At 42.5% G+C, this 20093-nt stretch overlaps 2 protein-coding genes across 2 annotated transcripts in view; one reads left to right on the top strand and one right to left on the bottom strand.

Moving 5' to 3' along the window:
• The first annotated feature begins 565 nt into the window (after positions 1–565).
• LOC115786374 (docking protein 3-like) lies at positions 566–9594 on the top strand. Its single transcript, XM_030738507.1, is given in 8 exon segments — positions 566–622; positions 2332–2351; positions 2353–2408; positions 4976–5115; positions 5197–5307; positions 5438–5507; positions 5834–6006; positions 7327–9594. Coding segments are annotated over 8 exon segments (1500 nt in total). The 3' UTR covers positions 8200–9594.
• Positions 9595–17856: 8262 nt separating this feature from the next.
• LOC115785203 (neuronal membrane glycoprotein M6-a-like) overlaps positions 17857–20093 on the bottom strand; it is a 29588-nt gene continuing 27351 nt past the window's right edge. The window contains exon 7 of the mRNA XM_030736706.1: positions 17857–18135. Within this exon, the coding sequence (XP_030592566.1) occupies positions 17983–18135 (153 nt within the window). The 3' untranslated portion in view covers positions 17857–17982. The remainder of the gene's footprint in view (positions 18136–20093) is intronic.

The following is a 20093-nucleotide window of genomic DNA, read 5'->3' on the forward strand; positions in this document are numbered from 1 at the left end:
TGGGGTGATGACGGTACTATGAGGTCTTTGAGATAAGATGGGGTCTGATTATTCAAGACCTTGTAGGTGAGGAGAAGGATTTTAAATTCTATTCTGGATTTAACAGGGAGCCAATGAAGAGAAGCCACTATGGGAGAAATCTGCTCTCTCTTTCTAGTCCCTGTCAGTACTCTAGCTGCAGCATTTTGGATCAGCTGAAGGCTTTTCAGGGAGCTTTTAGTTTAGTTCTGATGTTTCCATTAAAGGTGGATCAGATCATCTGAGTGTGATCCGAAGGACACAAAAGTTAACACAGTCAGTGCGGATGTCTTCTTCATTTTTCAGTGTTTTCAGATTTCCCGGGCCCTCGTATGTAATGTGTAAGATTAATCATTGAATTAGTCCCAAACTTTGTCCCTCTCACTTTAGCAATACCTGTGCACGTGTGAGGGTGTGTGAGTATCAGGTGAGGATCATATTTCAGCAGTGCATTGCTTTGTCCACACCCCAGCCCGACTGTTCATAGGAAGAAAAAGGCTCAGACGTCCTTGTGAATCCAGAGCACTGAGGTGCAGCTCCTTCTCTGATGGACTCTCAGACCAAATCAGGGAAAGTTTACCTCCGACCGCACAAAGCTGGCAAAGTAAGTACAGATTTTTGTTGTTTCTCAATTGCTGTGAGAGTTTAGGAGCCTGGAAAGTGACACAGGGCTGAAGCTGTATCCTTGTTATGTTTTGGAAGTTCTTGATTTTTTATGATCATATTAATAAAAACCACAAAAAAGGACACTTCTATAGAAGACTGTAGAAGACATAAGAAGATGTATTTGTCTCTGGTTTATTATACTGTGTGGCTCAGCCTCTGTGGTATTCAGCGGCTGAGATGTCACATGTACAAATATCAAGAAAAAAAAACATTTCCATTCAGGATCTCGGTGTTCCTGCTCGCTGCTCAAATGAGACTCGAGGAATCTGAATGAACAAGTTGAAACATAGCTTCACATTCCAGCACAACACCACGCACACACTCTACTACATACCACTTATACTCTTTTACGTCAACCAGCACACCGACAATACACACCTGAAACTGTCTCGGCAGTAAAAAAAAATTCACGACAAGTTGTCAGAGTTTATTGAAAGAGGAGGAGTGCGTCATTTACTAAAACACGGACACACATTCCTGCTTTTATTTTGAAAGGAGGACTGAGATCAGAGGTGCACACAAGGTTTTCTGTCCTCATGCACGACACATCGGACGTGACTAATGCTTAGCCCTCTGACACATGTGGTAGGGCTGGACCTGACATATCTCATTCATAAAGGAAAGGCTCAGGGCGACGTGCTGAGGGAGACGTGGAGGAGAAAAACGCTAAAAGCTACTTTCAGACGCGATCTCATTCACACAGGGTCACCACAGTGGGTAGCTCTGCATATCTGATATGGCAGCTTTTTATGCAAGCTGCCCTTCCTGATTTGTGTCTCCTCTTGGCATTGAACCAGGGACCTCTCACTTGTTAGGTGAACGAATACTGCTGCTGATGTTGTGATCCATCATTAACTTGAGCTGCCATATTTAGTATTTGTTATTGTCTCAAGCAGCTCTCACAGCCCGGCAGCCACCTTGGCGATCCCTCAGGGCCGTAATTCTACAGCTCCTATCTGAATGAACCGAGATAAAGCCATAATTTAAAATTTTTATTTCACGTACGGAATCACCCGTAAAATCTGATAATAAATGTTTCAAACTTCTGATGAAGTTTGAAACATTTATATTTCTATTTTGAGTGCACAGTTACATCACCGTCGTCAGAACTTCATGAACAGCTCATGATCGACACCTCGGCTCCTCCCACCAGAGCGCTGAACAAGCGCCACTAATTAATATTTTACTCACCACCGTGTCTGACAGCAGGCAGGTCAAACTGCTGTAAAGCTCTGCTGGGCTACGAGTGTCGGTCCAACAACACGACTCTGTGATTGGCAGCTGTTTGCAGCTGCCTGTTGGCTCTTTTGTTCCAGGGGCAGGACAACTGAGGAGCACAAAGAGAGCCAAAATGAAATCAATCAATCAATAAATAAATACATCATTAATTAATGAAATTAATGCGGGTCAGATATTAGGGTCTGTCAATGAGCGCTGCAGCACAGGAAGCCTGAAATAAGTACATATGTTTTTAAATAAGATTAATGGTTTAATTAATTTATTATCTATTTCATTGGGTCACTCTTGGCTCTCCATAGACGGCAGCCATCTTTTCCCTTATGAAGTTTTCTATTTTGGATTCCTTGAGTGTCTCCTTGTGATGTCTCCAGCTGAGCATGTAGCTGACGTCTCTCTCTGCCTCCTCAGAAATGGAAGCCGGTGTGGTGTCTCTGATGCCCCCAGCAGCAGTGCAGTGGGTCGACTGGAGATTCAGGATATGGGAGGTAAAAAAAAGCTTCTGTCATTATTTGCATCAGTTGTTTGTGGAACGCCATCTAATAACAGGCTGATGTTTCCAGGTCGGAAACAAGTTTTGTTTTCTTTATTTGTCACCCATCTGTAACAGGAATACGCTTTCAAAACAGAGCTGACACAGGTTTTATCTCCACAGTATTTTGGAGGTGGACAGAAGGTGGGCACATCTGAAATATCGGCCATAATCCCCGATTACATAAGAAAGCAATGATGGAAGTAGTGGGTCAGATCTGGGGGATCTGTTTACAGTCTCCACAAACTGCACACAGATCAGCTGTAAAGCATTTTAACAAGAGGGTCTACAGAGGCTCACTCACTTCTGGACCTGCAGATTTTGGCATTTTACCAACATTTGATGCTTCGTGTAGTTACTGATGCTAAAGTGTGAACACATAATTATTCAATTATGCGCTGATGTTTTTGTTCTGGGACTGTACCCGTCTGTGAGCTCCCTAAACACACTCAGATTAAACAGAAAAACATCATCAGTTAAATGCCTCCTATTGGATAAAAGTTCTTTGGATTTCTTTAAGTTAAACTCTGCTTCCTTGTTCAGTAGGAGATTCACTCAACACTAAAAGCCTGCTTTATATCAGTTCCTGGAGAGCTAAAAATAAAGCCAGATGAGCAAGAAAAGATGGGGAATCATGTCATGTTAGGGATGCTGGTGGTGTTGAGTGCGTGTCATGCAGCAGCAGCAGCAGCAGCAGGGCGAGCATCAGCAGCTGAACATGAGCACCGAATCTGACGGTTTAAACAGAGCCCGGGATGATCGTGATGTTATGTAAGCTCGGCGGAAGCATCTGCATGCTGCACATCCTCTGAAATGATCTGACCTCAGGTCCAGGCATTACATATACATTTTACATAAACTGTACACGATAAATACTTCAAAGATCAAAGAAGACCACGAAGAAGGCTAACAGGACCGTAGCAGGGAGAATAAAAGGATCAACAAAAGAGAGAACACTGCTATAACCATGGTCTGTATGTGTGCAATGTCCACATACTGCCCGAAGTGGGCATTAAAAGGTGCGATCAGCACTGAGACAAAGTGTTGACCTGGAAGTGTCCGACACAGTGAGAGCTGTCACTACATAAAGGACAAGGACAGAACTTCAGTGCTTCCTTCACTCCGTTTTCTGCCTCCTGTGGAAGTCAGACAGTCTCAACAATGCGCCTACAATCTGCAACGGTAATTCATAAATGATAAAAAAGAAAATAAAGATATGGGGATGAGAATAGTAACATTTCTATTATCGTCTAGACACACCAACTAAAAAGCCTCTGATGCTCACATACATATGAAAATATCGACCTCTAGTGTTTGATTTTGTATTCTGTTAGTGGACCGACCAAAGTGCTATACATTAAAATAGAAAACAACACTAAAATCCAGAACATAGAGACAATAAATAACATAAGATGAAATAAAATAAAAGCATGAACGTATTTTGAGGAGTACTCGTGTCAGAGGCCTCGGAGTGTCTCAGCTGTTCCTGCACTGCACTCTTCTGGACCAAGAGCTCAGATATTGTGCAGAATCTGCTGAAAGCACTCGTCTGGTTTGTGTTCCTGAGCACATGCAGTGAATCAGGCCTGTTTATACTGCAGAGCTGCCTGAGGGCCTGAAGGTTTAGAGGGTTAAAGATTGACTCATGCTTTGTTTCTGTGTCCAAAGTCCAACATGTAACAGAGTTGAGAGGATTTTGCTGTTTGCGTTGTAGGTGTGTGAGCATGCAGGGATGTTTGAGGTTGTGCTGATAATAAAAGGTTTGCCTTGAGCACTGCCTTTTGCTCACAGAGCTACAAATACATAAGTGTATATACACTGCTGAAAAACATTAAATCAACACTTTGAAAACACATCAGATCCCAATGGGAAAACCATGCTGATATGGACTGGGTAATGTGTTAGGAATGAAAGGATGCCAGACCAGTCGTGGACCTGCCAGTTGTGGTATTCTAAGGCAAATGCCAGTCAGGCTCCACGGTGCCAAGCAGTGAGCAGAGGACCCACTAGAGGACGTCGGGCCCTCAGGCCACCCTCATGGAGTCTGTGTCTGATTGTTTGGTCAGAGACATTCAAACCAGTGGCTGCTGGAGGTCATGTTGTAGCTCTGGCAGAGCTCATCCTGTTCCTCCTTGCACAGAGGAGCAGATATCGGTCCTGCTGATGGGTGTCTCCTGGAATCTCCTCCATGCTCCTGAGACTGCGCTCCACGCACCTCTGACTGAAAGCTAAACTGTTGCCTGGAGCTATTTGACATTCAGGAAAACATGTTGCCTCATGCAGTTTCTGAGAAGAATCATGCACTCTGAGCAAACACTTCCCAGGTAGAAATGCACAGCGTGTATGAAGTTTATTGTTTGAGCTTGTTCAGGTGGGGGCCTCAGGTTTGAGAATGCATTATTTTAGAGGCTGTGCAGTCTGTGTGATTTGTGTTTGTCAAATGTTTCCAGTAAAATAACTTCACAAATCCTTTCCAGGCTCGGCTGTAACTCTGTGCATGTTTGTGCATTGTGTACTCTGCAGGGAGCGGTGCAGGGGGTGATTATGGCACCGGGGTCAGAAGACACCACCAGCCTCACGGGGACCGGAAGGTGAAGGTGGTCCGACTGTCTGAGCTGATCAGCGTCCTCAGACTCCCCCCGAACGCTGAGGCCTGCCCCATGGTGAGCCTTCCTGCTCGCTTCTCATGTTCCCACACGTCAGTGGTTGTTGAAAAGAAGCTTAAAGCTGCTTTCTGTTTGCAGGAGAACATGTCGGCGTTCTGCGTGGAGACTCAGGACAGGACGATGGTGTTTGCTGCGATCAAAGACGAGTGTGTGGACTGGGTGGACAAACTGTGTCAAAGCACATTTCAGGTGTGAGGTGACACAGATATTACATACATCACTTTACTTTTCAGGATCTTTAAAATTAGCTCATGTCTGGATGAATGTTACTGCAGGCCATGAACTGGCAGCTGATTATGTTTTTGTCTCACTCTCTCAGAAAGGAGGCCATTCACACTCTAATCAGCTCCAAATGGAGGAGAACCAGATATACGTCTCAGCAGAAGAAGGTAAATTCTTTCTTTGCTTTGTCTTCTCCTAACTTTTCACTCTGGACAAACTCTAGAGCGCCCCCTATGGAACAGGAAGTCCAGACAGCGGAAGGGCTGAAGTATTAAGACAGAGTTTGGTCATTCTTATTGTGTCTCCCAGCTCTGACATCATTTTCTCATTTTTCCTGTTCACATATAATAATAATAGTAATAATTCTTGAATGTTTGAGGAGTCTTTTGTTGTAAAATTATGTTATTCTGTTTAAACCTACATCAGATGTATCGGATCTGCTTCGTTTTATTTGCACAGAAATGAATAAGAACATTCTCCTCCTTGTTTGCAGTCTCTGAGTTCTGGGTGGTGATTCAGAAGACGGATGCAGCGACTCGTTGTGGCCTGCAGGGGGCATACTGGCTGAAGGTGGGACTAGAGGCACTGCTTCTGAAAGAAACCCAGAAGAAGAACATTGTCAACGAGTGGCCGTATGAACTCCTGAGACGATATGGAAACGATAAGGTGCGGTGTGCTCCTTACACGGCGTTCGCTAAAGGTGCTCTTTGTAACCACCCTTTGTGAACTTTAATTAAATCTTTCACCACATGGGGGCGCCATTTTACCAGAGTTTCAGGATAGTTGCTCACACCTTTAGTGAGAAGCAAAAACATTCAGTATTCAGGCCCTGTTTACACGACACTATCCAGTGGAAACAGTATTGTTTTTCTGTTTTTTGTCAGATGGAAACATTTTTAAAATATCTGCTATTCACAAGTAACCACAAGAGATGCTGAACACACTGCAGTTCCCATGCCAGGCCACAAGCTGGTGATGTGTGTACAGGAATTGCAACCGTAGAGCGGATGTGCCAGTGCCTCCCGTTTTCAACAAGTAGCGTGTTAGCCATTTACATGGAGACGGAGAACGGAGCATTTTGAAAACGCCCCACACTGGAACCCGTTTTCAAATTGTGCCGTTTTCAGGGACTCAAAACACCATTGTGTAAATGACAGGCCAAACAGAAGTTTACCATTTTTACCTTAAAATGTTCTCATGTAAACGGGGCCTTAGTCTCAGGTCGCGGCTCGTGCCTCAAAGCAGGGAGGTTTGGGGGTCTGGGGCCTTTGTTATGGAGCTGCTCCAGTTTACTCCCCCAGTCCAAATCCAAAACCATGTTAACTTACCTGATGGTTCTAAACTGGCTGCAGATGTGAACATCTCTCTGTGATGGTCCAGGCCTCTGCAACCCTAAGTTGGATAAATGATTAAGAAATAGGATGGATGGTCTAAAAGACCCAATCAAGTTGCCCACTGACCTAATCACATACAGCATATTCTGTCTGAAATACTAATCAAGATGAAGGAAATCTAATATATTAGCACTGTCCAGGAGCACTGCCCAGAGTTCACTCGTGTTTTGCTCCTGCTTTTATTATTTCATTACTTTGTAACCAGTGTGGTTATTTTCTAGTTGGTGCTGACAGTGAATACGGCTCACCTTCCTACAACCATATTTCACTTCCAAATTAATATGGGTACTTCCTCTCATGTTGGTATCAGGGTCAGTTGGATGCTATATTAACTTGCTGTGCCATCATGTGGTACAAAATGGTATTACTCAAGAGCGTGGCCTGGCCCTAGCTCAGTATCAATATCTCTTCAATATGGTGAACTGATGTTTTCACCTCAGATGAAACTGCTGTTTCTTCACATTCTCACATTTTAGTTAATGTTGGAAGGTTTTAAATGATTTAGAAATGTATGAAATTACAATAAGTATGTTTAAAACTGAAACTGAAGCTTCACAAGGATAAAAAGTTTCTTTTTTTCTCCTCCTCTCAGAATACCCTAAACATTGAAGCAGGGCGACGCTGCGAATCCGGTCCTGGAACGTTCATCTTTGAGACACAGCAGGCTGGGAAAATATTCTCCCTGATTCAGAGTACCATCAAACTGAAGACTTCACCGGTCAACCAAAACCAAGAGGGAGACAAAGTTGTTGTAACCAACATACAGGCTTATTCCCCCCTCCCCAGAGTACCCGACATGACCAGCATGATCAGCATCCTGGAGAACAAACTGAGGACGGATGCCGACAATGATGGTGCGTCAGAATGTGTCTCAGCTCAGCCGGCTCCTATCACCCTCATGCCCCTCCCACTGGTTCCTACACGTGACAGCTCCTGTGCAGGTAACCGTCGAGATCAGTCAGAGGCCATATATGCTGATCCGACTGACTGCATTCAGCCTGTAGTAAAAGCCCAGCCAGTCAGATCTATGTATGTCGACCCTGCGAGTGTCCTTCCCCTCAAACCCCCAGGTTCAAGTCAACCCCCCACCTCTGCTGCTCCACATCCTGCCACTCATACTAACGAGCTGGATTCAGTCTACTCGGAGGTGTATGACAAAATCAGTCCATACCAGAACAAACAAAGTGTCCTGCAGAACAAAGAAGAAACGAAGCATTCTGCAAACGGTGAAGCCATTTATGCCGAACCCACGAGAGAGAAAGACAAAGTGTCTCAGAAAAGTGAAGCCAAGCCTGACCCATTTGCTCATCTTTACGCTCATGTCTGCAAGAAAGCACCATCATCTAATGACAGCACGCCCTCCACCTCTTCCTCCTCTTCCTCTGCTATTGCCAGTGCGAGCACAGCAAAACCCACAGATGCGTCGCTTGATGATGTAATCTATGAAAACCTGGGCATCATTTAATTCAAATGTTTAGAGAATCTTGAGACCAAAGTACAGATTGTGCATATAGACTGACCACTTATTTATTATTTAACTGGACAAGAGCACAAAATCAGACCGATCGACTGCTGGGACAAAAAATCATAAAACAGTTACAATTGTTTTTGGATTGTAATTAAAATGTTGTCCACACAAATATTGCATGTATAGGTTATTTAGACAAAATTTGAAGCTATTAATCACATTCTTCAATAATAAAATTGCATGAAAAATATAAGTTATAGTTAGCAGCTGTACCATCAGCAGTCATCTTTCCCTGCAGCTGAACCACAGACTGTAGATAAAAGATGGACATAGCCACCTTATTTTTTGCATTCCACATTTTTAAAGCTTTGTCTGAAACCGCCACCATGTTGGTTACTTGGGCTCAGCAGTGATCATATTGGGAAAAGGGGTGGAGCTATAATCCTATAGTTCACTCAGCAAACTGGAGCTCCGCCGTTTTGGAGGGTCTGTTAGTCCAATGAAGCGCACAGCAGCCATATTAGAGGTCCAGTTCAGGGACTCCAGTTAGCTGAGGTGAAGCCCAGCAGACAGCTAGCAGCTACAGCCACCTATGTCACCATCCAACTGTCAGTCAAAGCCCCCCCCCCCCCCGAACATGTCTATTTCTGCTGTAAAGTTGGACATTTTAAGGGACTGCTTCACTGGTGGAGCCTCTGGTGGACATTAGAGGAACTGCAGGTTTTGTTAGGTGAGGGATCAGGGAGAGAGGATGTTCTGCTCTGTTTGAGCAGCTCTTTTCCAGTTTACTCTGATCCAGCTTACATACAGCTGTTTTGCATTGTATATAACTACAGTATTAATAATTCAGTACAGACTGCCCAATATTTAACCATCCAGTCGACTAATCACAAACACATCTGAATTCACTGAAAATAACTAAATTTTAGCACTTCTCCTGCATGAATGCTCTCTATGTTGAATTTATTTTTAACAATTTTGCACTATTTTTATTTGACTTTATTTTACATGTGACATCTACTAAACACAAATCCCCAAATAAACCAGTGGGGCCTAATGTTAGCATGCAGCAGCATCATATTCCTAAATTTAGCACTCACGTGTTGCATATTTGTACTCTGACTGACTTTTCCACATCGGAAACCTTCTAATGCACGATATTATTCTACATATAAAAGTGTAAACACACACACACTCATGCTCATTTGCTTACAAATGCACAAACTGCAAAAATGTTACATAGATATGTCCTACTTTTTAATAAATTATATATCTTTCTGTAGAACAGATATTGCCGTTATCTGTTACCATAAGTGTTTTTATGTTTTTATTCTTATATTTTGCTTTAATAAAAAATTGCATTTTTTATTCCAGTGAATAAATCCTCATATTTTTAACACCATGTAATAAAAACTATAAAAATAATATGAGTCTGGACAGTTGATTGATTGATTGTTTTGACTTTTTGTTTGTTTTACATTATAAGACAGCATCGAGTGGTTGTGACAGTTACTGTGTGTACTGTGGATGTTACTGTATTTATGCATTTGGAAAATTCACGCAATTTCAAGTCAGAAAAACATCCTGGAACGCTGGAGAACGTTTTGGTACAAGAGCTCCTGCAGATCAACATAAATATTTGCTTAACTGTAAGATCTTCATGCTGCAAATTCATGTTATACATCCATTTTTTTTTATCATTTAAAGCGTGTGTTTGAATAATGAAACATGGTGATGGGAGGAGGGACAGAGGGCGCAGAGAGACAGGACGGATGCTCCCAGATTAAGTTTGCCGAGCAGCGACCTGCAAGGAAAGGGAAAGGAAAAACATGCAGCTGAAAAAACGAAGGTGTCACAGGCTGGGAATTTTACTTCATTTCTTTACCACAAGGTGTCACTGCTGGATTTTCCAAAACTGTGTGGCCCATGAAACTTAACAGGATAAGCAGAAGAGAATGGATGGATGGATGATTAAATAGTGAATTTATTTGATTTATTCAACTTTTGTTTAACCAGGAAGTCCCCTGAAATTAACTTCTCTTTTCCAAGGGAGAGCTGCTAGAAGGCACACCATTACAATATTACACAGAAATACTGTGTAGGAAAAAGTGATCTTTTTTTTTTTCTGATGACTTTTCCTTGACATAATAAATGGAAAATTTTATGAGGTGAAGAAAGATAAGGACGGGCTGACATGGATGTAGGTCTAAAACTGGAACGTCCTGAAGAGTCAGATCTCAGCTTTGGTCTCTCAGTGTGTTGTTTATGCAGAGAAAAATGTTCCTGTACTTCAGTGTGGGATGATTTTTTTTGTTTTTACCTGTTGTAAATTAAATGTTTGTCTCATTGAGATCAGCTGCTCATCATGTCCAGTCATATTTTCTCATCCTGCTGCAGAGATGATCCCGTTTAACTCCTTTTGATCCTGAAACTGCAAATCAGCAACACTTCAACTCAAGTTCAAGATTTAAAGCCATCGGGTTATGAAATGAAATGGAGCAAGTAATTTACATGATGATCTGCATCACTGGACATCCACGCTTATCATTTGTTGTCTGATGGAGTTCACTCCATAGATGATGGTCCAGTGTGTCCTACACTGAAGTCCTTCTTTCCTTAACATTTAGAGACCCCAGTGCGCCATTCACTCAATCAGGAACCCATCCATCCATCCATCCATCCATCCATCCATCCATCACGGAAAAATGTAATGCATAAATGTGACCACTAGATGGGGCCTTTAAACCCTTCTTCATATCTCCAAAAAAGGGTTTGATCCCCCTGCCGTAGGTGTTTGGGGCCTTCCTGTGTAGACTTTGCATGTCCTTCCTGTCCCTCCTGTGCCAGTGTGTTTTTCTTTCCTTGGTTAAAGACATCATGGAAGGTTACATGATTTCTAGCTTTGACTTTGGTGTGAGGCCTTCTGCAGCTCTGCGTCCACCCTGTGATGGACTGACGACCCCTCAGATAAGCAGTTCGGAAAATGGAATACATCAACATTCACCTTACCAGGTGGCATCAAAGTCCCGGAGTCCTCAGATCAGCATTTCATTCCACTGCAGCGGAAACAGAGCATCCGCCTTAGCTCCACACAGCAATCCTTCATAACTCTTATAAGGTTTGTTTTCTTTATCGTCTCAGATATTAATTATAGCAGCTTTCATTTTGGATGGTGATCTGGCTGTAATAAGTCTCAGCAATGATGTCTTTCATTCATCCTTGCAGTAAATATTCGAAATAAACAGCAATCTCTGCTCTGATCCTCTGGTAGAGATCCTGGTTTTTCTTTCTCTCTACAACATAACGTGTTCATGTTTTTCCAGACAATTAACTGAAGATTTAGTCAGAGAAATGAAGACACAAACTCAGGATGTTCCCTTATTAACAAGTACACAAGTGTATTAGTTCATTTTATTTATATATGCAAGCAAGTTTATGTCTTTACAAATAAAAAAAGCCACTGTCTGCCCAAGCTGTTGGCACAGATATGTACAAAAATGGAGGAGTGAATCAGATAAAGCCTGCTACTAAGCAACCAGAGTGAAGTACAAAAATTCTAGCATACTATGGAGAAACAGAAAAAAAAACTACCTCCAACGTCCAAGATGTCCAACCTGACATAATGCATGAATCTGAAACACGTGATGATCAGTTGAAGGTCACAGACTGACATCAGCTTTTAGATCTGTGGTTCATTTCATGATGGACAAGAGCTGAAGTTACCAGGCACAGAGGATCTGATCTTCCACCCTGTGATTCAGAGCTGTGGGAACGCTTCAAATCGCTCTCACACAAGGTCGGAATTCAGATGTCATGTTATTGAAATTCATGCTTTATCGCGCTGACATGGTCGGTTTTCTGAATCCTGCTCTCAGGATCCTGGAATGGTAAAGCGAGGCCATGTTCAGCCGCGGTCAGCGGGCAGACAAAGAGGACGCGGGATTTAGTGCGTGTCATTACACATCTTCATCTTTACAAAGAGACGCGGGTTAGAGAGTAAAATGAGGAGACTGAAACAAATGGAGAGCGAGCTGCTCACATCCTCCGCCTCACAGCAGCAGGCCAATCTTCTCGTCACCTGCTTCAGGTGTTTGGGCCAAATTTACAATTTCAGATCTGTTCTGTGTCACGTTCATATAATGAAAACCAATTCATGAATCTCATCTAGCACCAGGGGAGAAGCTTCTTTCCTCTCCACCCTCACGCTTCACACAAATGGAGGACCGAAACTGCCATAATTTAAAAAAACATTTTTAAAAAAGCAAAAATTTAAATTACTTAATAAACTACAGAGAGCAGTAAAAAATAAATGTAAGGTTTCATTATTCTATACAATGTCACATAAACCAATATTTGCTTTAATTTGCATCCGTATTTGTGTCCCTAACATGTGTTCAAATTCAACATGAGGGGCATTGAATGACAGTCCATCTCATTTGCATTATGAAGCAGAAACAAACAAAGAATTGCAAACTGAAAAATAGAAATACATAATTTTAGTCTAATCGTCTTGAGAAATATAAAATAAGTGAAGAAGCAAAAGGGGAAATAAAGCAGGAAATTAAACAGATTGCTAAATTAATACACAATATTTTTGGCAAAATTTTATGCATTCTTGTATGTATTGTTTTAATTTATTTTCTTATTTCTTCTTTAATTATGACAGTTATGGGCCTCCATACATTGGACCAGTGGCAATAGTCTGAATGATTATTTTTGTCTTGTTAGCTGAACCATTGCAAAGGGTCATTCAGCTGACATCCATGACTGAGTCCCTTTGACGCGCGCTTCAGTCTGAGCCGGCGTGTTTGTGAGGAAGAGGACGTGAGCAGAGGTGGGTGCTGGGTGATGGGTGGCCAGAGCAATACATTACACCACATCTGCAAATCCGCTTTATTAGGATAAACAATACAGAACACCATAATCATATCACTTAAGACTTGCAATCATAAATTCATGCACTTGTATGCCGTAAATTGAAGGGAATGGATTTCTTGTTTTCTCGATTTTGTCAAACTGCTACAATATATTGCTCTGGTGGTAAACAACTGAGCAAGCAAGCTAGCTTAGCAACACCATTAGCAACAGGAACGGCAATACTGCACACGGAAAAGTGGAAAATAAAAACAGCAGAACAGCGCCAGTGGAAAAGAATGAGTTTTTTTTTTTTGTCTTGTTTTAATCATTAAAATTATGACCATTGAATGCATAACCATGCCACAAACAACAACTAGAGTCACTGTCTTTTTTATGTAGTATAAGATTATCTTCATTATTATGAATTCATTCGTTTTCATCATTGTTATTTCTTCAGGTTATAACCAATGCTGCAAGACTATACACAGGTCCCACAGTGGGGATCTCAATGCACTTACACACCAAGAATAAGAGAGAGAGAGAGCTCACAATGGTCAATAAGTGCACAAAAAACTATTTTTTCTTTTATCTGAGGTTAAAAACACTGACAAGACATCCATTGTCAGGCAATGAAATGATAGAATACTGTTACTGTAAAACTAGACCCTTAAAAATACTGACTGTTTGCAGCCGGGACACACCTGAACAGGACACGAGTCCGGCAGGGGGGCGCCGCTCTTTAACGCGGTGGTAGTTTTTTTGTACTTTTGTCACTTTCAGCTGCAGTTACACAACAGGGAGGGAAACTCGAGGGAACGCACGCAGCTTCGGTGCCCGTGCAGAGACTCTAATGTGCGTTGGCTGCAAAAGCTTCAAACATATCCCGATTTGAAGGTGCGCTTCAGCCAATCAGCATTTTTGACATCATCACACAGAGTCCTGCTGCTCGTGCCAAATTTTTAAAAAAGGGGTTTATAAAAATTCAACGTTAAGATCAACATCGAAGCTTTTAAATGAGTTCAGATTAGTCTGCTAGCACATGTTTTTATTATGAATATATTAAAATGTGCATTAGCTTTTTATGTTAGCTTTTTCCACCATGGATGAACGCTAACTTTAACTTGTAAAGGTCAGCTAGCCAAAAACAAGAAGTGCAATGATGTCTTTCTGAATCCAATTTAACATTTTTAAAGTAATATTTAGATATTTATAGCCAGTCTGGCCCTAAATAGAAAGTGAAAGCTTTGCTAAAACTTAAATAATTGCCACACATGAGCAAGCTATCGAGCTATTGAGCCACAAAGCCTGTGGTGACGGACGTTTTTAATGTGGTGACATCAGAAACGCTGATCGGCTGAGGCCGGGCCCAGGTGAACTACAAAAATATCAGTTTTGGGTCATTTTTTTAAACAACAATGCCTCAAAGTGCCAAATTAGGACACACAAAGTATGAAGTTGGCTAATATTAACTGAGCTTTTATCGGGCAGCTTCGGGATTTGGTCACTGTGGTTATGGTTCATTAATATAAAAGAAAAAAAACAGATTTTATCAGAGCCTGAGGCGCCATTTAAATGTTTTACTCCCGTCAAATCAGCCAGTGCGTCTCCCAGTGTGTGAACCCGAGCCGGCCGGCTCAGAGGCTCCGTGTCTGAGTGTGACTGCAGCTGCGTGAGCAGAGGCTCAGAGGACTGAACGGCCTCCTCCGGACTCTGTAACCGATGGGAAATCATCCTCCCGGCTGCTCACCTCAACTGTTTCACATATATGTATATCTTTATACAGAGTTAATGTCGGTACAGTGCTTTAATACTGCCCACACACAAAAGAAAAAGAGAAAAAAAAGAACACATTTCTTTTTTCTAATTAAATGATTTCACATTTAAAAAGTTTCAAAGATTAAAAGTTGATAATAAAATAGTGAAATGTCATCAGTGAAAAGTAAAGAGTTATGGCTCAGAGTGATGGCGGTGGTGGCGTGTGTGTGTGTGTGTGTGTATTTGTGCGTGCGTGTGTGTATGAGTGTGTGCCTGTGTGCTGGTAGTCTCATCAAATCAAACCTTTAGTCCATCAGCACTATCATCATCTTCATCTCCCTCTCAGTCATCTCTACTGGCAGATAGAGAATCACCACCATCCTCACGTGCAGCCTTCTTCTTCTTCTTCTTCTTCTTCTCACGGCTGGCTCAACACAACTGAACATATAACACAAACACAACAGCCCTGCTGACAGAACAATCGAGCTGTGTTTGAATCTGAACTCACTGCATTAGGAGGACATCGAGTTTATTAGATGTGCTGACTTCATGTTTATTGGCTGCTTCAAAAAAGCAGCAGCAAGTCAAAATTTAGGGTCAGAAAATCAGAATCCCAAACAGAGCCGTCAAGTTTCTGCCCCTAAAACCCCGAGTGGATAACAGCAGTACACGCAGCTCCACTGATCCAAAATAACCCAGCAAACAGCACCAGAGGAGGAAATTACATAACACAAATCTGAACTGAGAACAGCCTGGAAAACCACAATCCAGTACAGCAAATCATTCCTACACAATTAGCTTATTAGCTGGAAAGTCATTCATCTTGATTCCCTCTTTCTCCTGGTGTCCTCAGGACCTCCACACCTTCCTTCTTCCTCAGCCTTACAATCCCATCTCTTTCAAACACCTCACGAACCACCACCTCCACCTTTGAGGAACTAACTCCAGCACCAAAAACACCCACGCTCCTGCACAGCTGGAACACTTTCCAGAATTCCCGCTGATCCTCCGTCGTCAGTGACGAGTTTACTGTTAGCGTCTGTGATTTTTTTCTGATTCAACTTACAAATACCATTTGGTCTCATCAGGGCTCGCTGAAAGAACGGAAACAGGAAACATGAAAACAGAACGAATCTCTCGAGATGATTGGTGTATACGCATGTGTGTGTGTTTGTGTCTGTGTGTCTGTGTGTGTGTGTGTGTAGATGTGCGGAATCACTGAAATACAGAATCATCACGATAATGTGACAACCCCCCCCCCCCCCACCCCTCCCAAAGAAAACCACTCCCACCCAGTCCCGGTCCTGTTTAAATACACCCGGTGCTAAAATCACACAGAAATAATACTAATAAAAATGTGGCGAAATCCCTGAAAAGTGAGAAAAACTTTACGTAACAGACTGATGAGATGATGACTAAAGACTTTGTGCTGCTAAGATGTGCTGTTTCTGAGGACAAATCACAAGTTTATACAATCAGGGGATGAAGAGGGGGAGGAAGGAGCGGAGCCCCGTTTCAGTAGCTGCTTTAACACGGCCTCGTTAAGACCCCCCCATCCCTGCCGACACTACCATCTTAAGTGCTATTAGTCTGATAATAATAATACACAGCAAAGGGCGTCTGATTGGTGGGTTTCTCTGTATTATTGAAGGGTCTTTACCTTACAATATCAAGCACCTTGAAGCGACTGATGCTGTGATTCAGTTGAATTGAACTGAATTGATTTGACTTGAAAGATGCATTAAGAGAATTTGGTTGTGTTTATAGCATCGATTTTTTTGTATATTTTAGCAATCAGTGGTATTCCATAATTAATATGTATTTTAGCCTCTTTAAGCGCTCCTCCAGGTCATCGGTGGCCCACCCACGATCAGGGTCAGGGTTGGGTTTTCTTTCAGAAACTAAAAGGATGTTACTCTCTGTTAAAAGCTTTTACCTCCGGATGCTCCAGACAGGCAAAAACAAGAGGTGGGCATTAACCAAACCTTAATCGTAACCCTAACCTTAGATGGGTCCAACGACCTGATGGATGTTAGCAAGTTAAGTGCTTTTGGTTTCAAAACCCAACCCCCACAATCAACCGCACGGGGTCAGCGACCGTAACGAGGAAACTGCAAAACAGCTAATGAAACTGGGCTCGACATGAAGGTCACGGGTTAGAGAAAGAAGACGGGTTTGGGGCGGGGGGGTGGGGGAGAAAAGGAGGAAGAGAGAGAGAGGAGGGTGAGGAGGGAGGAGAAGTTGGCAAAGCTACCCATTTGTACCCAGGAGGCACAAATTTCCTCGGGGACCTTATTTCTCTGTGACACCAGTCATCATAGCGTGGTGAAACGACACAACACAGCATGACACCACCAAACAACACCGCCTGCACAACACCGACCATTCAGTCACATCTACATGTCTCAGTGTGTGTGTGTGTGCGTGTGTGTGTGTACTGCAGGTTGAATGATGAGCTCACAGACACCGAACTCGCTCACACGTCTGCTGTAGATCGTTGGATTTGGTGTGTGTTGACCTCCAAACTGTTTGGAGTCGCTAAAGAAATCTTCGTCCAACTTGGGATCAAATGAAAGTAATTTTCTTTCTTTGGGTTCTTCTATCAATGATTTTTGGTCTTTCCTTGTTATGCTGGTTTATACTTTGAGTAAGAAACTTACATCGATAGCTTTTTGTCTTTCGATTTTTGCCCACTTTTTGTTCATTTTACCCTGAAACACTTGAAAATTCACACATCACTTTAAGAAATCTTCAAACTAAAATATCATGACTGTCAGAAAGCTGATGCACCTAATTTCTTCTTAATGAACGGTCACGTTCAGTATCGCTGAGTCCAGCGAGCTCATATTCAAAGGGTTCAGAAATCAGGGGTTTTAAAGCCTGCAGGCCGCCAATGATCTACAGCAGAGCTGAGGATGAGGAGGGATTCTGTGATTTCATGGTTTTCTTATCCTATAATTTCCGCCTACTCGTGTCTGTATTTGTGTGTTTAAATGAATCTTTTTTTCTTATGTGTGCATGTACTGTGTGTGTGTGTGTGTGTGTGTGTGTGTGTGTGTGTGTGTGTGTGTGTGTGTGTGTGTGTGTGTGTGTGTGTGTGTGTGTGTGTGTGTCATGTTGCGTGTGTCTGACAGGTAAGTGTGTGTGTCGTTTCTCGTGGCTGCGTGTTTATGTGTAGGCATTGAGGCGTTCTTTGGAGCGTGTAGAGTGGATGTCGTGCAGCTCCTGCTCCTCCTTTGACTTGATGTCCTCGTACTTCTGCATCCGGCTGGCGTCCTTCAGGTAGCCCCAGTTAGCAGCCAGAGCCATCAGGAAATGCACCTGAGGGGAAATGGAGGAGACGGGGTTGATTAAAAATACCCAACCTGCCTGGTGTGCGCCTACACTGCAGGATGGCGCTGAATGGGCTTATCTGATACCCACTAGTTGGTACTGTTCCTGCAACATCCCATTAATGTTACTCCAGGTCATTATTAACCAGGGAAAGGGAGTGGAACGTGTCACTGTAGGGGAGAAGCTGTGGTAGATGAATGGGTCACATCCCAGACTCTCACTCAGGACAGTGGGGTTTGTGTCCCATGCAAAGTCAGTTTTGTCATAGTGTTGGGTTTTGTTCAGAGTTTTGGTTTCCTGTGTGGATCTTTGCTGTGTGTATCACTGTGTGTGTGTTCCTCTCTTTTCTCAGTTATAGTCACTTCCTGTTTTATTTTGGTAAGCTTTTATTCTTTCATTTCCTGTCTGATTTGTCCTGCCTTTCTGATTGCTTTCTCTACCTTGATTAGTTTCACCTGTGTTCTGTTCCTATTTGGTTGGATTAAAAACTTCTCTGACTTTTTCATTAAAGATATGTTTTGCATATATTTGTTACACTTGTGAGTCATTGCTGTGGTTGATGGATAGTCAGCGAAATACCAGTAATCCAAGAAGCAAACACGGACCGTATAAATACGAGCAGCTGATTAGGGATGAGAGTCAACACGAGAGAAACTTAAAGTAAAGAGGACAAAACCCAAAGACACAAACACTGAGACAGGCGCACAGAGAGATTCAGCAGCACTGGAATAACAATAATTACACTGAAACACAAGAGACTAAAGCTCAAAAGCATCTGACCCATTATAATGTAGGAACACCATCACTGCGATAGCCAGTCAGCTTGGAGGGAGATAATATCTATTATTTTTATTTTTAATCTCACATTCAGCTGTTAAGTTTTGAAGAAAATGGGTTATTGATCCATCATCGATTACACTAACTGGCAACATCCGAGCCATCACCGAATCTCAAATAAGGGCCATTACACTGATGCTGCTAGTCTGCCACTGGGAACAACAACAGAGGCTCAGGTGTTCAGTCAGAGTATTTGTGTTTACACGTATAGAATAGCACCTCTGCTATCGATGGCTTCCCCTGTGTGAGTGAAATGGAGGAAGCTGGAGCAGACAAAGAAAAACACAAGTGAACCCTGGATGGACATTCACTTGATGGAGCAAGTCCCAGCACTTGAAATGGCTGAAAGGTTCAAAATGTCTTAAAGGACTCACAGAACCATATGATGGTTCTGTGAGTCCTTTACATGTAAAGAGGAGATATACTTCCTCTTTATATAATACAGTAATCCCTCGCTACTTCACGGTTCGCTTTTCGCGGACTCGTTGTTTTGCGGGTTTTCAATCAATATTAGTGTAAAATATCTATTGTGGTATTTTCGCCGTTTCGTGGGTTCTTGCGGTACTCGTTCTTCACATGCGTCGTACGTGTTGTACAGTAATGTATATATTTGGTGTATTAGTGTGTGGGGAGGGTTTATAAAAACTTGAAATGGTGTATAACGACTAAAATAATGTATAAGTATTAAAATAAATATAGTGTCCCTACTTCGTGGATTTTCACGTATGGTGGGTGGTCCTGGAACGTAACACCCGGGATAAGTGAGGGATTACTGTAATTACTGTAGCATCAGGTTCCATTCACAGCTTGAGAACGTATTTCTGGAACGATAGTTTGCATCAACACTATGTTCTCGTGCTTTTGCGGGTTCTCTGGTAGTTTCTTTGTTATGTACCTCTGCAGAGACTTTATCTGAGTGGCTTCATCAAGTTTTATATCAGCATTTTTGTGATGACTTGTATGCATCAAGCTTAGTTTAGTCTCAGAAGAGCATGCTTCCTCTGTGCGCTGCATGTGCACTGCAAACACCCAGCTGTGTGTATGAGTCTGCAGGGAGACGGATGGGAGATGTTTTCAACTTGTTTCTGCCGCTGAGTGCTAAAAACAGC

Source organism: Archocentrus centrarchus, chromosome 1 (genome assembly GCF_007364275.1).
Source record: "Archocentrus centrarchus isolate MPI-CPG fArcCen1 chromosome 1, fArcCen1, whole genome shotgun sequence".
Taxonomy (NCBI): Eukaryota; Metazoa; Chordata; class Actinopteri; order Cichliformes; family Cichlidae; genus Archocentrus; species Archocentrus centrarchus.